Below are 16480 nucleotides of genomic sequence, written 5' to 3'. Positions count from 1 at the left end.
TATGAACTATTCTGTTCGTTTTATCAATTGTTTTGAATATAAAATAAAACCTTTGAGGTTATTTATTTGGTTTTAAAGCTGTACAGTAATTAAAGACGGAAGATTAATAACAGTTAGAAACGCTATGCAGAAAAATGCAGGGTTTTTCTGGTTCTGAATGATTTTTTTCAAACTTTTGATATACTGTTTTATTGCCCATTTGTTTATGAAATAATTTTAATCATGTTAAACCTGCACACCTCAATTTTACAGTAGTAGAAGTGTAAACTGCATTCCACAAAAATGAAAACCCTCTATTATACGAAAATAGCTAAATTTGCACTGTAATTATATATATATATATATATATATATATATATATATATATATATATATATATATATATATATATATATATATATATATGGATTTTTCTTAATTTCATTTGTATGTAATATATATAATTGAACAAATAGAGCATGCAATTATGAATTTGCTGATATGTAGGCTAATGCACATAAATTATACATTGTCCTAAATATACGAATACCTAACAACTTTATGTACTGTAATAATTTGATGATTAATGCCTTTACGCATTTAAATGCCGTGTTTAATGTTCAAAATCTCTCATTGAAGCCCAATCTTGTCTTGCGCACAAAATCTAAAAAATCTTGGTATATTTAAACTTTAAACCAAATTTAAAGGTGCATTGTGTAACTTTTAGAATGATATCTTAACAGAAATGCAATATAATCTACATAACTATATTATCAGTTGTGTATAAAGTCCTTACAAAATTAATGTTGTTTTTATTACCTTAGAATGAGCCGTTTTTATCTATATACACCGTGGGTCTCCTTACATGGAAGTCGCCTTCATGTTTCGACAGTAACCCTAAAAGGACAACCAGTCCTGTGGCTATACCACAGCTTCTTATTGCATATCGAAATTGAGGTTGTAATTCGCAATCTCACCGCTAGATGCCGCTAAAATACACATTATACCTTTAATGTACATTAGAATTTAAAGATTGTGCACCTCCTCAATTGTATTGTTTAATACACTGATTATAGTGAGCCACTTAAAAAGTCAACATTAAAAAAAATCACACTCTTACAACAATAGTTTGGGGTGATATATATATTTCTCCTTGTTTACAAATAACATCTATCATTGCTTCAAATATTACATTAGCCATATCATTTTCATAGAGCTGAAATAAATATATTGCACTTAAAAAAAGTCATCGAAACAAAATATTGTTAGATGTCTCCTTACGGTCAAGGTTACATTAGAATTAGAAAACACACACAAACAGAAAAAAAGAAAAGAAAACATTTGCTAATATATTGCAACTACATGTGTATAGTCTGTTCATAACAAATCAAAGGCTTGAAATGGTGGGTCATGAAAAGACAGGGACTTTTAAAATGATGCAGTTTCATCTTAATGGCTCATTATAACATCACACTTCATATGCACATTAAATCTGAATAACAAGCCCTGTAACCATGAAATCTGTCAGTATTTTTACTTTGTGGCACCATCTTTGTTTTGAAAATACTGTCAATAAAATAAAATAAAAACTTGTGCCAACATGAGCATGAGTGTGTATTGTTGTGGTTCAAATGGGTTTCAGTGTAAATATTATTATTATTTTATACAAATAACTTTCACACGCACACACCCACACTTTATTTCCTTCATCTGTCCATTATCGCTAAAACAGTTCCTCTGCGATTTAGTTATGGGATGTTGATGAATTGTTGGCAGTGTGACTGTATAAACAGCATCACCTTAGCCACAAATCACCTAATTTCCCTTGTTCCCCCGGGGAAAAGCCTATTATTCAAAAGTTAACCAATTATTTACAGGTGTGGACGTCGTCTAAGCTGGCTGTCGACAGTGCAGCCTAGGGCAGACATAGATCCATTTTCAGATCCTTAAGAGATGTTTTCTTTTTCATTACACTGTTACACATCACATTCGAATTTGACAACCCGCAATCTGTGTCAACCCCTAACTAAACATTTACAGAATGAAGCGTGTATGTATTATACGTACACCGTATTATTTTGGCTTGTTGATGGTTCACAGTTGCAGTTCACCGCACTGTCAAATGTTTGTTATTTTAACAAAATCATTGACATTCGTAGTTTATCTTGTTATGTTTAGTTCAACAGAATATTAAGTAAATTTGTGCTATCAAACTAAACAACCATAGTCAAAATGTCTGGAAAACCATTTGAAATATTTTGACTATACAGATAAAACCAACAATGGCATGCCCACCATTTTTGAGTCCACAGATGAAAGTTCAGTCCAATGATGCTCTGAAAAGTTCTAAAAGCCGAGCGCCCCCTAGAGTCAACAATTTGGATATCGCTCCACAGATATCACATCAAGGAGGTTGATTGATGTTAAGGGAAACAGCAGTTGTCCAGTGTTTATCCTTGCTTTGTATAAGGTTCTTCCTCATTTAGCTCCGCCCCCTTTTCCTTTCTTGTGAAAGTTAAGGAGTGAACAAGTCATGAGATGAATCATTAAAGGTAGCATAAACATAGACAGATTTTTCCATCTCCGAGTCATATCAATGCTTTAAAAACTCATGCTTGACATTCAGGTTTACAGCTCAGAAAAAAATCCACATCCATTCTGGCTTTTCTTGTCCTGTACGACTCCGGGTTGTAAGGTAGTGTCAGTCAATGTTATTTACATGTATGACTTTCCTCATAAATATCGAGAACAAGGATGCGTTCGTGTAAGCGTGTGTTTTTTTGCGTGTATACGGGTGCCGTGTGTCTTCACATGCCAGCAATTTATCGATTTTAAATAGTAGGAATCATACGAACGGGGTCATGACTGTGGAGGAATGACGCAGTCCCTGGATGGCGGCGTAGGGCCCTTGCTGGAAATAGTGGTGGTACCGTGGCATGTGAAAGGAGGGGAAGGTCGGCCCGCTGCCCTGCATGGAGCTGGCCAGGGCAGAGGGGGTTAGAGGCATGCCCAGTCGACCGTAAGGAGGTAGAGAACCTTGGATGGGGTGAGAAAGTGGACTGGCAAGGGAGGCCGCGCTGGTTCCGATGGCAGACAGTGATTGAGGGTGTTGAAAACCCGAAAAACCGGATGTGGTGGTGACCCAGGAGCTGAGGGAGAGGTTGTCCGAAGCAGTGAATGCAGAACCTATGGAAAGCAGAGACATTTGCATAATTTGTATATGGCTGTGGCAAATTAAATAGTGCGTTGAAATGTATCCTATTTATATTGTTGTACCTCTGCTGTGTGCCGAGTGACCTTCTTCACCCAAGGGCTCTTCATCACCGGCGTAAGTCCGAATGGGTGACCGGGCGTAAGAGTGCTTGTGGATCAAGCTCTCAACACTTTCCCTACAACAAAATCAAAAGGGAATTGCCCAAAATAAATCTCTATTTATCCATAAACGGTATATATGTAAAAAATAAATGAATAGCCTATATTATCTATGCATCAACTTATTAGGACAAGGCTACACAAATTATGTAGTATCAAGAAAAATAAAATTACCCCCCAAACATAAAAATCCGTTAACACACAACAAGTGCGCGGAGACGAGCGTGTCTGCTTGCCTTGCAGTATAAGTGCATTAGCTCCTGTTAGATTAGAGGCCTCAGACAGGCCGAGATGGTCTGCATCACAAGAGCCATGCGTCCACATTAGCCTCCCAATTAGGTTAGGAAAGTGCAATATCTGTCAGCAGCGCAATACAAATATGTGTGTTTTTATCTGTGATGCGCTCTTGAGGAGAGGGGCCTTGCAGCCCTACAACTTGGGTGGCTGTTTTCAATCAGTCACCGGGCCCAATTGAATTACATTGTGTTTTAGTGCAGTGCCCGACTCCAGACTAATGCGATTTCTGCAGCTCCCTGAAGATCAATTGATCAGATCTAATTCACAGCCCTTCCAAGGAGAAGAAATAGAGAGACACCGAAAGAGAGAGAAAGAGGGATGCAGGATGCATTTTTGTCTGGTATTTTTGGCAGTGACCTGTGGGTGTACTTTTGCATGGCTCTTAAATGTTTAACTAGAATGCTTATTTTTAAATGCCTCACACAAAGTTGTTATTTCCAATTTTGGCAAATTCAATTGCGACTCTTGGGTTAAGTGACTGACACTGACAATGCCTTGTGCACCTTTAAATACGTGTTAATATCCATGTTATTGTTGTGCGTGTTATTTATACATTATTAGCAAGTAAAAAGACATCAATACTTACTTAAATATCCTAAAGTATTATTAGTGCTTTGCATTAGTTTCTCTCTCTTTGTTTTATTTAACCCACACACAGTTATCTAATGAAAAGCCACTTGTTAATGAATCTGCTAAATGTTTCCCACCATACGCCACACTACCCAGCACAGCTGCCCACCCATTCCAATCACTCATCTCAATGAAAACGCCACACGGATCAACACATCCAGCAACAGAATTCCTCATACCTCTCAATATCCGTGAGCCTTGAGGAGTCCCTGAAGCCTTTGGCAAAAGGGTTGCTGTCAATTTTCAGTTTAGTAATCTGTAGCAAACATAGAGAAAGGTTCAAATTAGTCCAGCACCTCATTTTTGTTCTGTCAAGTGATGTTTTCTTTAAAATAGGGCTGGCTTGAACAATCGGTGCCTTTCAGCAATTTTATTTAGATAATGGGTAAAAAAATCATTATTAGGTATTACTTTAGTGTAATTAAATAGCTTGCAATAGTCTTGCACTCTTAACAAATGCAGCACAGGCTTGAGAAGATAACAGTTTGTATTACAGTACATAATGCTGTTTTTAGACTCACCAGCTGATTCTGGTAGGCAGTGACTGCAGTGAAAACAGTTTCAGTGAAGACAAATGTTCGAAACTCTTCAGACTTCAGATTAAGTAGAGAGGCTGTGTGATCTTTTTTCTTGATGATATGAACTCTGGGCTGATACTTGTGCATGGAGTTAAGGATGATCTGTTGAACAAAATGTTCAGAAATATTACAAACATTAACAATTTATTTTTGTTTACATTTTCTGCTAAACATCTATGTTATATAATATAATAATTACAAATAAAAATGGTACATTTAAATTATCTGAAAAAAATATTATAGCTTTTTGGTAATGAACTTATTACAATACAGCTTGAAATAAACTTGAAATATAAATATAGCCTATGTATTTTTTAAACATATTTTTAACACATTCCATGAATAAATATGTTATTTTCTGCCTTTTATTACATTTATATGTCATTTTGTTAATTATACAATATTTTAATATCTAAGAATTATACTCTAAAATAAAAGAATTATAAAGTAATATCAGACGCTATCGTTAGTTTTTCAAGAAAAGCGCTATTGCGTCCTCTCAACATGTTTTACATCGAAATATGCTAACCCTAACGAAATGTAAATGTTTCTTAACATTTCTCTGTAAATGTCTAAATTAGCGTATTTGTACATCTCATCACTTTTGTCATATTAACAAAAAAGTGTGTTAATATTTACTAGCCCACTGGTGGGTTGGACTTAATCTTTACAGAATTTCAAACAGGCCTACCCCTTTATAAAGTGATTATTGAAATAATAGGTGGTATATCGTGTACTTCTGGTATTTAAAAAAAAAGACTTTCAAAATGTAACATTTTAGGACTTACATGTCCGTGCTGGTCCAATTCGTTGTTTGTAAGTTTCACCTTTTCGAAAGAAACCATTTGTTTTAATAGCTGTTCCCCAGTAAATGGCGAATCTGGATGTACGTACAACCTGCAAAACGAAAAAAAGCTGTAGATCGCGCTGGAATATTTAAACTGCATATTTTTAATAAATAATTACTTGACAAATACAAACAATAAAGTATAAATAAATTATAATAAAAGTGGTAAAAAATAATTACAATTTAAACCATCCCACTGTTTTTTTTTTTTTTTTTTTACAAAATTTGGGCTGTTAGAATAATCAACAGAGTTCATATTGCTTTAAAAATTGGCAGAATATAATCGGAAATTTTTACAACTTCCCGAAATATTTGAAAATTTTGAAATCGAATAAACACGATTAGCAGTTTCTGTAAAAATGATTCTCGTTTTCAGTAATAGCTGGTGTAACAATTTTGCGATGATATGTAATATGAATATTATACACAGCGAAACGAGGCATATGCAAAGCTTCCTACCTAGCAGGTAAAGGTGGATCTGCCTTTCCTGCTACAAGCCAAGATGATCTGTGGTACGCGTATCGATATCTCTTATTGTCCACTGGAACTATGTCCATTAATACAATATATTTGGCGTCCGGATCCACTCCGGAAAATGATACACGAATAGTCGGAAACATTCGTCTGTTGAGATAAAAGTACAAAAGAAGCATGTTAATAAATATAACAATATGATTAAATATAAATTCGATTTTTAAAAGTTAATCAGATTGAGACAATAATTAATTAAAATATACTATTTGCTAAATTAACTATTTAATAATCATATAGCCTATTTTTGGTTAGCTACTGTCAACATAAAACACATCAGATAGTTGAGGTAAAATATTTTCTTCTTGCTTGCCAATACGCCCTGTGATTAATTTAAACGTATGCTGAATGAAAATAACCAAATAAATAAATATCTCACAAATGACTCTTCTGTAGCCTCTTAAAAACGCAAGTCATATCTCTTTTTACCTTCCAGATTTTGTGATAATCATTTCCGTGCCGAGATCGTGAAATTTATCCCATAGCTCTTTAGTCTCGAGGCTGCATGAGATTTTGGCCATCTCCTCGCTGGGCACGCCGGGGGTCGTAGGAATTAACGGCTCGGTGCATAACGGAGGAGCACTGCCGCTGAAGTCGCCGTGGGTTTCCAGAACCGGGAGGTCCGCGAGATTTTGATTGCATGATGACTTTTCCACGAATTGTTCTACAATAAAATAAAATAAAATAACATAATGCAAGACAATGAATGAAATATAAGCGCACATCTTTTTTTGCATTAGTTATTATGATTACAAAATGGTTAAAATCTGGAAGTAACATTTAGGTCATTTAAATCACATAACGTAAATATACAAATAGCATAATATCGTTTACATTAATAGCAATAACAGCGTTGTGTAATGACACTGTCTAGTACTATTAATACAGTAAAATAACTGCATAGTAACAATTTATAATACCATTAAACACTAAGCCCTCCAACAACAAAAACGAAAACATTAAAATTATATAAATTATTTAAAATAACTCATTGTAGAAATGTATTTTATTATACAAGCATTGATTGCTGAGAAGGATTCTGTTTTAAAATGTAAATATTGATAAATTGCACAGAAGTACCCCCAACATTTAACATTTTTGTAAAAACAAATATTGCCTTAATTCTTCCGGTCTTACAGTCACTGCTATGCCTTAATTCTTCAATTTGAACTTTGTTGTGTGAATGTAACGGGCAGACTGATGAACTTTCGTCTCAGATGGTAGCCTACACCTTTAAAATTAAAGATAAAATTGTATAGATCTTTCTTTCCCAAGCACAAACACAAAGTGGCCTACATTTTCTTTTTATCTATATTCTCATTTATTACAGTTTTTAACTGGATGGTATAACTGGCCATATTTACAAAGAAGCTGCTATTTTATTCCATTCATAATGCACTTGCACGACCACGCGAGACAAACCCTATAACTCAACTTAAATAGGCTTACTAATTTAAATAATATATGCTCCATATTGTTTAATGTCTAGGAAATCCCTGATGTCGAATCAGACGCCATATTTATATTTTTAGGGCATTTTCTTTTGTGAAACAGTCGCTTTCAAAACTTCCACCCGTATGTTAAAGGCTCGTGCTCTTACCCAGCGGTTTGATCGTATTTTCTTCCGAATCCTTGTCCTTGGGTTTCCCACTTGACATGAGAGCGGCTATTGAGAAAGCGTTCGCCCTGGATGAGAGCTGAGGTTTTGGGGAAGAGGTGTACTCCATGACGCCAATGCGCAAAACTACTCTCGAAACCAGAAATGTCCAGATGTGACCTCAACGCGACTTTAAAACGAGACGATATTTTCAGTCAGGGCTAGGAGGATTAAATGCTACACAGGCTGTTGCGTTCGTTACTTCCAAATCGTCTGGGACATCGTGCGTGTAGTGCTCCAGTCACCCCTGAGTTTTCATTGTAAATGTTGGACACTTACAAGTACCCCTAATTTCAGGAGCCTCTCAGTAGGAATCGGCCACGACCAATCGCTGTATTGCTGTAAGATCATTGGCTCTTCGACGTCATCTGCAATGTACTATGCGCACATTTGCCTGTCCTACTACGCCGAAGGCTTAGCTTCCGAATATCTTATACGCAAAAGGAAAAAGGCGTGGCTTATTAATATTAATCAACTTGTTGACTGGACGTCAACGTCACCATCGCATTATTTACGTAGAGAAACTGTTAACAAAGCAAAAATATAAATAAACTTCATCATATTTTTGCAGCTGTCAATACAACGATTATTTATAAGCTTCAACTATTTCAAGAAGACTAGAGAGAATACTAACATCTGTAAAACCTCCTCAAGATGGGCAGTCTTTTTATCAACTGAAACTGAATCCTATAGGTTCTATTTAATCATGTATGATGAAAGTGAAAAATAACAATTAATAGTAACAGTAAATAAGCAGGCTAATTTCAGTCTTTTTGTACAACAGAAACAAAACCTTTGTTTGCTTACCTCATATATTTATATATTTCCAGAAACCTGCTTATAAACTAAATAAAGTATAATTTTATACTCGGAAATAAACGTGTTTTAAAAAATGGTAGGCTATTGTGTAATAAAAAAACACAACTAGCAACAAGTAGCCTATTAGCTTAAAATTGAAAATAATTTGTATACTGTTTTTTTATTAATATTTTTATCTGCATACAGTTACGGGATACATTTCTCTTGTTTTTTTCTGGATTATCCATTTAAAACTGATAAGTAGCCTACAAATCCTGTCTAGACGCCACCTCAAGCCGCTGTTCTCCCTTAATGCCAAAAGTGAGACACAGGCCTTTTGTCCAGTCAAACACTTTAGGGCGCGTTCAAAACGGGATATTTTCCCCTCTGAAGCGTACTTCAGGAAGTGGATGCGACATAAACAATCGCTACGGATAAAGAGAAAATGACGATGTTTTTAATTACTCTGTTCGCCAAGTGTATTTTAATCGGCAACGATATGGGACAGAATTGCGCAACTCCCTCTAGAGTTTACGCATCAAAAAGTTTTGATCTTCTAAGGGAATAGGGCATAGAATTCGCCATGATGCCCAAGAAACTTGAGATCATTCCTGCAGCTTTAAATTGCAGCTCCTGCAGCACCTCCCCGTGCTTGACAGAGAGTAGGCCATGTAGGCTATATAAATATATAGGTCTTTCTTAAAAGTGCCGAGTCGTTTGTTTTTCCGCTTGAAGAATAACCTCTTATCCTCAATGTCACTCTCCCTGAAACCCCACAACTACAGAGCTTAAACACATTAGGGCGACACTCAAATGCAAATCCAATGCTGCGGATATTTTATAAGGGACCCTGGCTGGGAAAAATTAGATTACTGTGCAATTGCCAGCGGATAATGTGCTAAAAGCTTTCCCACTTAGCGTAACTCCTTACTGAATATTATTCACACTTTCCGGGCCGATGTGCCAATCGACCAAAAGCGTATTTTTAAAGATAGCCTACACCAGCACCCAAAACCTAGCCTATGTCAGTTTATTTTAATTGGGAAAAACAGGAACCTAAAACAGGGGAACTTAAAGGTCCTAATCTAAATGTGCACACCTGTCCTAAGAGGTTTGGGATGCATAAAAGCATTCATTTCTACAAACGACTGTTGCTTTATATATTTTCGCACTAGGGAACAATCAAAAAGAGTGAGCCAGATTTACACAATTAATCTGAAAAAAAAAAACATATACATTTGATGCTCAAAATTATATTTAGGACGTCGCATAATTCATAATTTATGAAATATAGGCCTATAACTTAATTTTGATTATTCATATTTGTAGACCTATATATTTGTTTATTATTTAAAGGTCTGGGAGACTTTGGGTGACGGACAAATTGTCGGCTATTATGTGCTGTCTAAACCGTGATGTTTTTATTGTGAATATGACAATAAATCTATTGAATCCATAGAAAGGTGCATCCCACAAAAAACATTTATGTCAAGTGTTATTTGACCCCGTAAAATGTAATGCCGTTAATTTGAATGCCATGCATACCGTAAATCAAAGACGGCAAATTAATCAAGTTTGTAATTTTTAAACTTCGAAACATAGATGGAGGCTTAATTAACATGGCATCTAAATGCTTAATTTTTTTTTATTTATTTTACATTAATGCTTTTAAATCAGAAATTCGTTAAACTAATAATCCGTCAATATTAAAGTTATATCCCCATTTATGTACAGATAAACTATGTAAAATTCCATATTCCTGTTTTTTTTTTTAATCCTAAATGACTATGAAAATGCATTTAATTTCGTAATATTTTTTTCAGGGGAACTTACACGATTTCTTGTGCTTTCAGGTTTTTTTTACATTTGGGTGATTTAACAACTTAGATAATTGCTTTGTTTTTATGTCCATAGCAGAAATTGTAGTTTATATTTACTTTATAGCATGTAACAGTGCAGTCTTCGTACAATTTTTATTCATTAGTATAGCCTTCTTGATGTGCTAAAATACACAGAAATATCTGCATATATTCAATACTCATTATAATGGTTTATTTTTATTCTAATATAGTGCAATTTATTTTATCAGTATAAGCAATCCTATTATATTAAGTGGATTTATTATATTCAGGATTAATCCAGAGGCGTGAAACACAACAGTCATCCACTATAATGCAATGTTGCCATAGTTAGTAATGATCTTAAAATTCTAGAGGAGAAAAGTAATTCCAGAAAAGCATTTTGACTTCCCCCATATTCCCCTTCCAAGTGAAGACAAGCTATTCCCAAAATGTAGTCCAGTCAGACAGGCATGCAGTGGCCGAACCAGTGCCTCTGTTCATATGACTAATTAGACGAGCTTCATGCTGTGCTGTTCTTTTTGATGCTGAGCCCTGGTGATAATTACCACGTCCGTCATGGGGCACAGCAAGGTTAAGTTCAAATGCAGTGCCGACTTGCTGCACTCCCCTACCTGCCCCTCTCCTCAACCCTTTTCAGCCCTGCTCAATGCTGGTTGGGGACAGGCTTGGGATCAGTAAATGTGGATGGATAAGTGTTGGAGGGGAGGGGGGTGTAGAGAGAGTGTCAGCCCTTAGATTAGTCTCATTAAGGAATGAAACATGAACAAGGTGTCGGGGTCTTTGCTTAAGCAGGCTAAATCAAGCCAGGAAGTTGGAGTCTGACCTTTTACCTTCTCATCACCTCAATCCCTTCTATTCTTCCAAAGTGTGTCAGTAATTTTTACTGGGACCATCGGAGGGGGTGTGCAGAACCAAGTGAGAGTGAAAGTGGCTTAAAGTCATTAGTCTTGTGTTAGAGAACTTGTCGGAGTGAAGCTTGTAGTTTGGTTAAGGGCGGGTGCGGTGTCGCACGTAAACAGAGTGCCAATAATACTGATGGATGTGGTTTGTCTGTTTTGTGGTGACCTTTAACACCAATTTGTCTTCAGTTTACTCCACCAAGACCTTCTGCTGTGGTCAATGCTTTGCTTTAAGTTAAATTAACAATGCCGATAATAATTTTGCATAAGAAAAAAAAGTTTTATACCATCAATGTCACAAATCAATAATCTTTCAGTGAACCCTTAAATGATGGATTTGAATTGATATTCAATAACATTTATTTTAGTAGTGGACCATCTTGTTATTGTCCTTCAAAAGAGTGTTTGTTTGATGTGGGACAGAATAAAGAGCAAGTGTGTGATAAAAGCCTTGGCACGGGCAACCCAGTGTCTCCATGGGCACGGCGGTCATCAAGTGTCAACCTTCAAAGGTCCCCGTCAGGGATGTGATTGGATCTCTCTCCCTGCCTCAATTTCTCAACTCTCTTTATCTCTTAACCTCCCTCACTCACGTCCACAATAGGAGTCGCCAGGAAAAACGACAGAGCGTCATCCTTCCCTCCATCTTATCTGGGATGCTCTCCTGTCTGTACATAAATATCGGACATTCTCCTGGTCAAACAAGTGTAAAATCTTTAAATGGGAATGTTTGACTTTGCCATGAGCATGAATAATTGAGAAGCCTGGTGGTTTAAAACTGTACTAATGTGGTTTAACAGACATGTGTGAAAGGGGGATATAAGCGGTCCGTCCCACAGGGAGAAGGGTGTGATGGAACACGCTGGAGAGAGAAGATGGTTGCGATGCTGAAAGCCTTTTTGCAGCATCACACCGATGTTGTTGGGGTTTTAGCAGTGAACGTGCAGTGATAAAAGCCAACAAGAGTAGCAGGTTTCCAGTAACACAACACTGCCAACTGCAGAGGGACCAAATCTCACAAATATCTCTTGAAGAAGCACTTTAATTGGGTTTCTACTTGGCCGCCTTTGTCCCGTCCCCTTGTGCATCTCCATTGGTGATCACATTTCCAAACAAGACCAAAGTGGTTATGCTTTTTAACACTCTAAATGGTGACCGTTTACTTGGTTTCCTTTCATTATTTTGACCTCTGCTTATGATGTCCTCTCTACTTCCACAGATTTTGACTATCACAGATCCAGGATTGTTTCAACAGTGCCTACAGGATAAGTCTGCACTTTGCATTTCAAGGCAACCACAATAATGCAATAAAGACGGTTAAAGCAGCACTTATTTTGACAACAGGTGTGATGCACATAGGATCACTCGACGCGCCGAACACATTAACATTTTGTTATTTAGCAGACGCTTTTGTCCAAAGCGACTTACAAGTGAGGTAAACAATAGAAGCAATTATGGCAACACAAGAACAGCAATACATAAGTGCACTGGAAATAGTCTCATCAAGTCCAACACAATATACATAGCCAAGGGTATGTTAGTAATTTTTTTTATATAGATAAAGAGGAAGGTAAATAAAGAAAGAGATAAAGAGAAGGGTAACTAAAGAAAGATAGTAAATCTGTAATTAGGAAGTGAGGTAATGGCGGAAAAGATGGGTTTTTAGCCGAGTCTTAAAGACAGCTACAGTGTCAGCAGATTGTGTCACGACGGGCAGATCATTCCACAGTTGTGGAACAGTACCTGAGAACATATATTTTGAAATTACGAACCACACACATGACAGGCTACATACATTTTGTTTCCTCAAAAAAAGAAGTCACCGGCCGCCACTGATGGCAGATGACTTGTGTAAAGCAGCCCTTTGAAACAGCCGCTAATGTGTCATCTATGCATTTATATCTATGGTGGTATAGACCACAACTTTAGTCAAGCTTTTTTCATTCTACACTGTGAAATTTATTAGTTGACTTTACTTAAAGTGACACTTTGTAGTTTTCAACCTTCATAATATATTTTCAAGACCCTTGTGATGGTACATCGACTTAAAATAGGTTGAATGACATGTCTACCATAGCCTGACGGGGTCTGTATCGCTTTTACTCATACTTTTTAACTTGGGGTTTCGGGTAGTAACCAGAGCACAAAAAGAACTACAAAAATCTTCTTTACGGCATATGTCTCTTCCTCCACTTCTTCAAATTAGGACGTGAGGACGCAGCTATATAAAGGAATTTTTTTATATAAACTTTAACCAAGCGACCACCGTTACAATTGGCTTGTAAACGTGAGCTACACGACCTTTTGGCATTTGAAAAAAATTAAACCCATGAAATTATATTCAGATGACATGTTGGAAGGCACACTTTGTGACCTGGAGAGTTTTCTTTTTTTCCTTTGCGACAGTGCTGCAGTGCTTGTGGCCTCTAGGGACACTAGACGTGAAAAATACAAATCTAGCACCCCCAGTGGCCAAAAAGTTCTGCGGTGTGCTTTAAAAAAAGTTAGGGATGGAACGCCCTCTGGCTTTTGGATGTAGCGCCATTTCACCATAGTTAAGTGAAAAGCATAGCAAGCATCATCGGCAATTTATCGGCCCATTCTTATAAAATAGAGGAAACCTGTTGCATTAAAAAATTAAGCAATTTCCATACTGTTACGTATCTTCTGGTACGTAATGTTGTTTTGACGTATGCTGTTGCATACTAGAGAATAAGTAACCGTATGTAAATTGCTTACTTAATTTTTCTAAGTAGCAGGTTTCCTCAATTTTTTACTTCTTGTATCTTTTCGTTAACAGTCGGGGAAATTAATTATGCATTTTACATTTGTATACATTTTATAAAGAAAGTGATTATCAGAGATTGAAATCCATGGTATTATGTATTTGTGATTTCACACTCAACACATTATAAACCATATTAAGTTTAGAGCTGTTAGGGATAATTCATTTTGAGCTTAGTCTAAATTTACGTAGGCTTTTTGCTATGTGATGGATTGAGTCACTAGGACTACGTAGATTATCCACCATGTGCATAACACGAATAGAATTAGTGCAACACTAAAATAACATTTTAGAAACTAAGACCTCAGCCAGATGCTAATAAAGGCCCATTGTTTTCCTGTGTTGTTACTGACTGACGTCACTCTCGTTCAGAATCCCCTTAAAGAAACATGACTTAATCTAAGAGAGATAAGCTGTAGCCTTAATATGCCTTACAGGGTCCGATACAGCACAATGTGAGTGTTGATGGCACAAAAACAATTTCAGGCTTTTTAAGGCATTAGTACAAAGTTAACTCCTTTAGCAGTTGTGCTTTGTGTTCAGAGCCTTTTTCTTTCTAAGATTGAGACTAAGAGAGAAGGTGTGAAACAGATAGCGGTTTCAAAACCATGTTACTTTAAAAAACATATTCGTCATTAAGTGGATGCAGACCTGTTAGGAGTGTAACATCGAGACCATTTCCTTGAAATCCCCTGCTGAGCCGTTTCTCAGGACGGGAAATCTTGCTGATTAGTCACTGATTGAGGTTTTTGTGAAGAGTGGCAGATCCCAAAACTCAGATGATAAGACAAGCAGATGGAGAGAGGGTGCCATGGGGACGAGGAGACAGGGAGGGAGGGGTGGTGAGTCGAAGGTACAGGAGAGCTTCCTCGTGCCTCCACTGGAGCAGAAAATCTCCTTTAAATTGGTTATGGCGACGGCGGCCTTCAGGAGCCAACTTAACAGGGGGCTCGTGGAGGGGTCATCACAGAATCTCCACCCTTAGCACGCCCCCCCGGGTAGCGTCCATTACCACCATGGTTATATGGCGTGTCGAGCATTGCTGCTTTCTCTACGTCCCCAGTGTGGCCCGTTTAGCTGTCAAATACTCTGGCTGCATTAGCACTTCACAGAAGGCGCAGAGGGAGACTTTCAGCATTACATACTGCTAGATGCCTCTTACTTTTCTTATCTTGTTTTTTTTTTTTTTAAATAAGACTGTTCATGTGGTGCCATCAAGCCGAGGCTTTTTATACCATTGCAAGTAATTTAAATACAGAAGGATATATTATTTCTTAAAATACCATGACGTCTAGCATAAAAAGTATTGGGAGCTCACATGCTGAGGATGAAACACAATTTTAGAATCACTAATGATAGATGTTTTTGTTAATATTCCATAGCAGTGATCCAAAATATATTTAGACACTTAAAACTGTATAAATGTCATTGTTAGATTTTAAAATCTATAACAAAATGGCACTTAATTTAACGATACTACAAGCTCGATTTTCAATTGAAACATTTTAGAAAAGGTTAGGTTTCCGTTCTAAAAAATAAAGAGTTCTAAGTTAAGATAAAGTTTAAAATAGACAAATTGTATTTTGACACGTTTCATGGCAAAATTAGTAAATCATGCCCATAGTTGTTGTACTACACCTGTTACTCTGCACTCTTAAGGGGTTGCACACCGAACGTGCAGCTCCGCGTCGCGTCTAGGACAACTCGGAGGTCCTGTACACCAGAAGTGCGACCCTCTTTAGGGGCCGATCACACAGAACATGTTTATGGCAGTGGGAGGCGGCTTTTTTGGGGAGTTTTTTATGAGTTATGCATGCTGTTTATGCACATCAAACACCTTGCATTTTTATCGCATGCCGCGCCACTTGTTTGGAGGAGCTCTCTGAGCGACTGAAGTTGAAAAAGTTAACTCATTGACGTTTTTTTTTATTGTCCAAGCGGATGTGGGGAGAGGTGGGCCTTATGTGGAAATAAATCGGATATGAATCGGATGCATGCATTCGTGTCCGCTATGTAAGCAGACAGATCGGATACTCCAATGTCATAGTCATGTGTCATTAAAAATGCGACCCTGGCAAATGAGGTCAACTCAGGTGGACACCACCCGCGATCACACAACTCTTTTTTGCAGCCTAATAGAGGACAACAGCTTCACTTAGTGGAGTAATTTTAAAGTTTTATGTCTTGTTACAGAAAATAAGCTCTATAATCTTGTAAAATCATTCTGTGTTTATTGCATATCGCA

The 16480-nt window shown here is 37.0% G+C and overlaps 1 protein-coding gene across 1 annotated transcript; it reads right to left on the bottom strand.

The window, feature by feature from the left end:
- Positions 1 to 1119: 1119 nt before the first annotated feature.
- On the bottom strand, positions 1120 to 8119 carry tbx20 (T-box transcription factor 20). The gene is made up of 8 exons (XM_065298666.2): positions 7835 to 8119; positions 6664 to 6898; positions 6163 to 6327; positions 5645 to 5753; positions 4800 to 4958; positions 4458 to 4534; positions 3256 to 3368; positions 1120 to 3165 (listed from the first exon to the last, which is right to left on the bottom strand). The coding sequence occupies exons 1-8, from the start codon at positions 7959 to 7961 to the stop codon at positions 2825 to 2827; spliced, it is 1326 nt and encodes a 441-aa protein (XP_065154738.1). The 5' UTR covers positions 7962 to 8119; the 3' UTR covers positions 1120 to 2824.
- Between the last annotated feature and the right edge of the window lie 8361 nt (positions 8120 to 16480).

The sequence above is a fragment of the Paramisgurnus dabryanus genome, chromosome 13, assembly GCF_030506205.2.
Source record: "Paramisgurnus dabryanus chromosome 13, PD_genome_1.1, whole genome shotgun sequence".
Taxonomy (NCBI): Eukaryota; Metazoa; Chordata; class Actinopteri; order Cypriniformes; family Cobitidae; genus Paramisgurnus; species Paramisgurnus dabryanus.
This window is presented reverse-complemented; position numbering and strand designations above follow the sequence as displayed.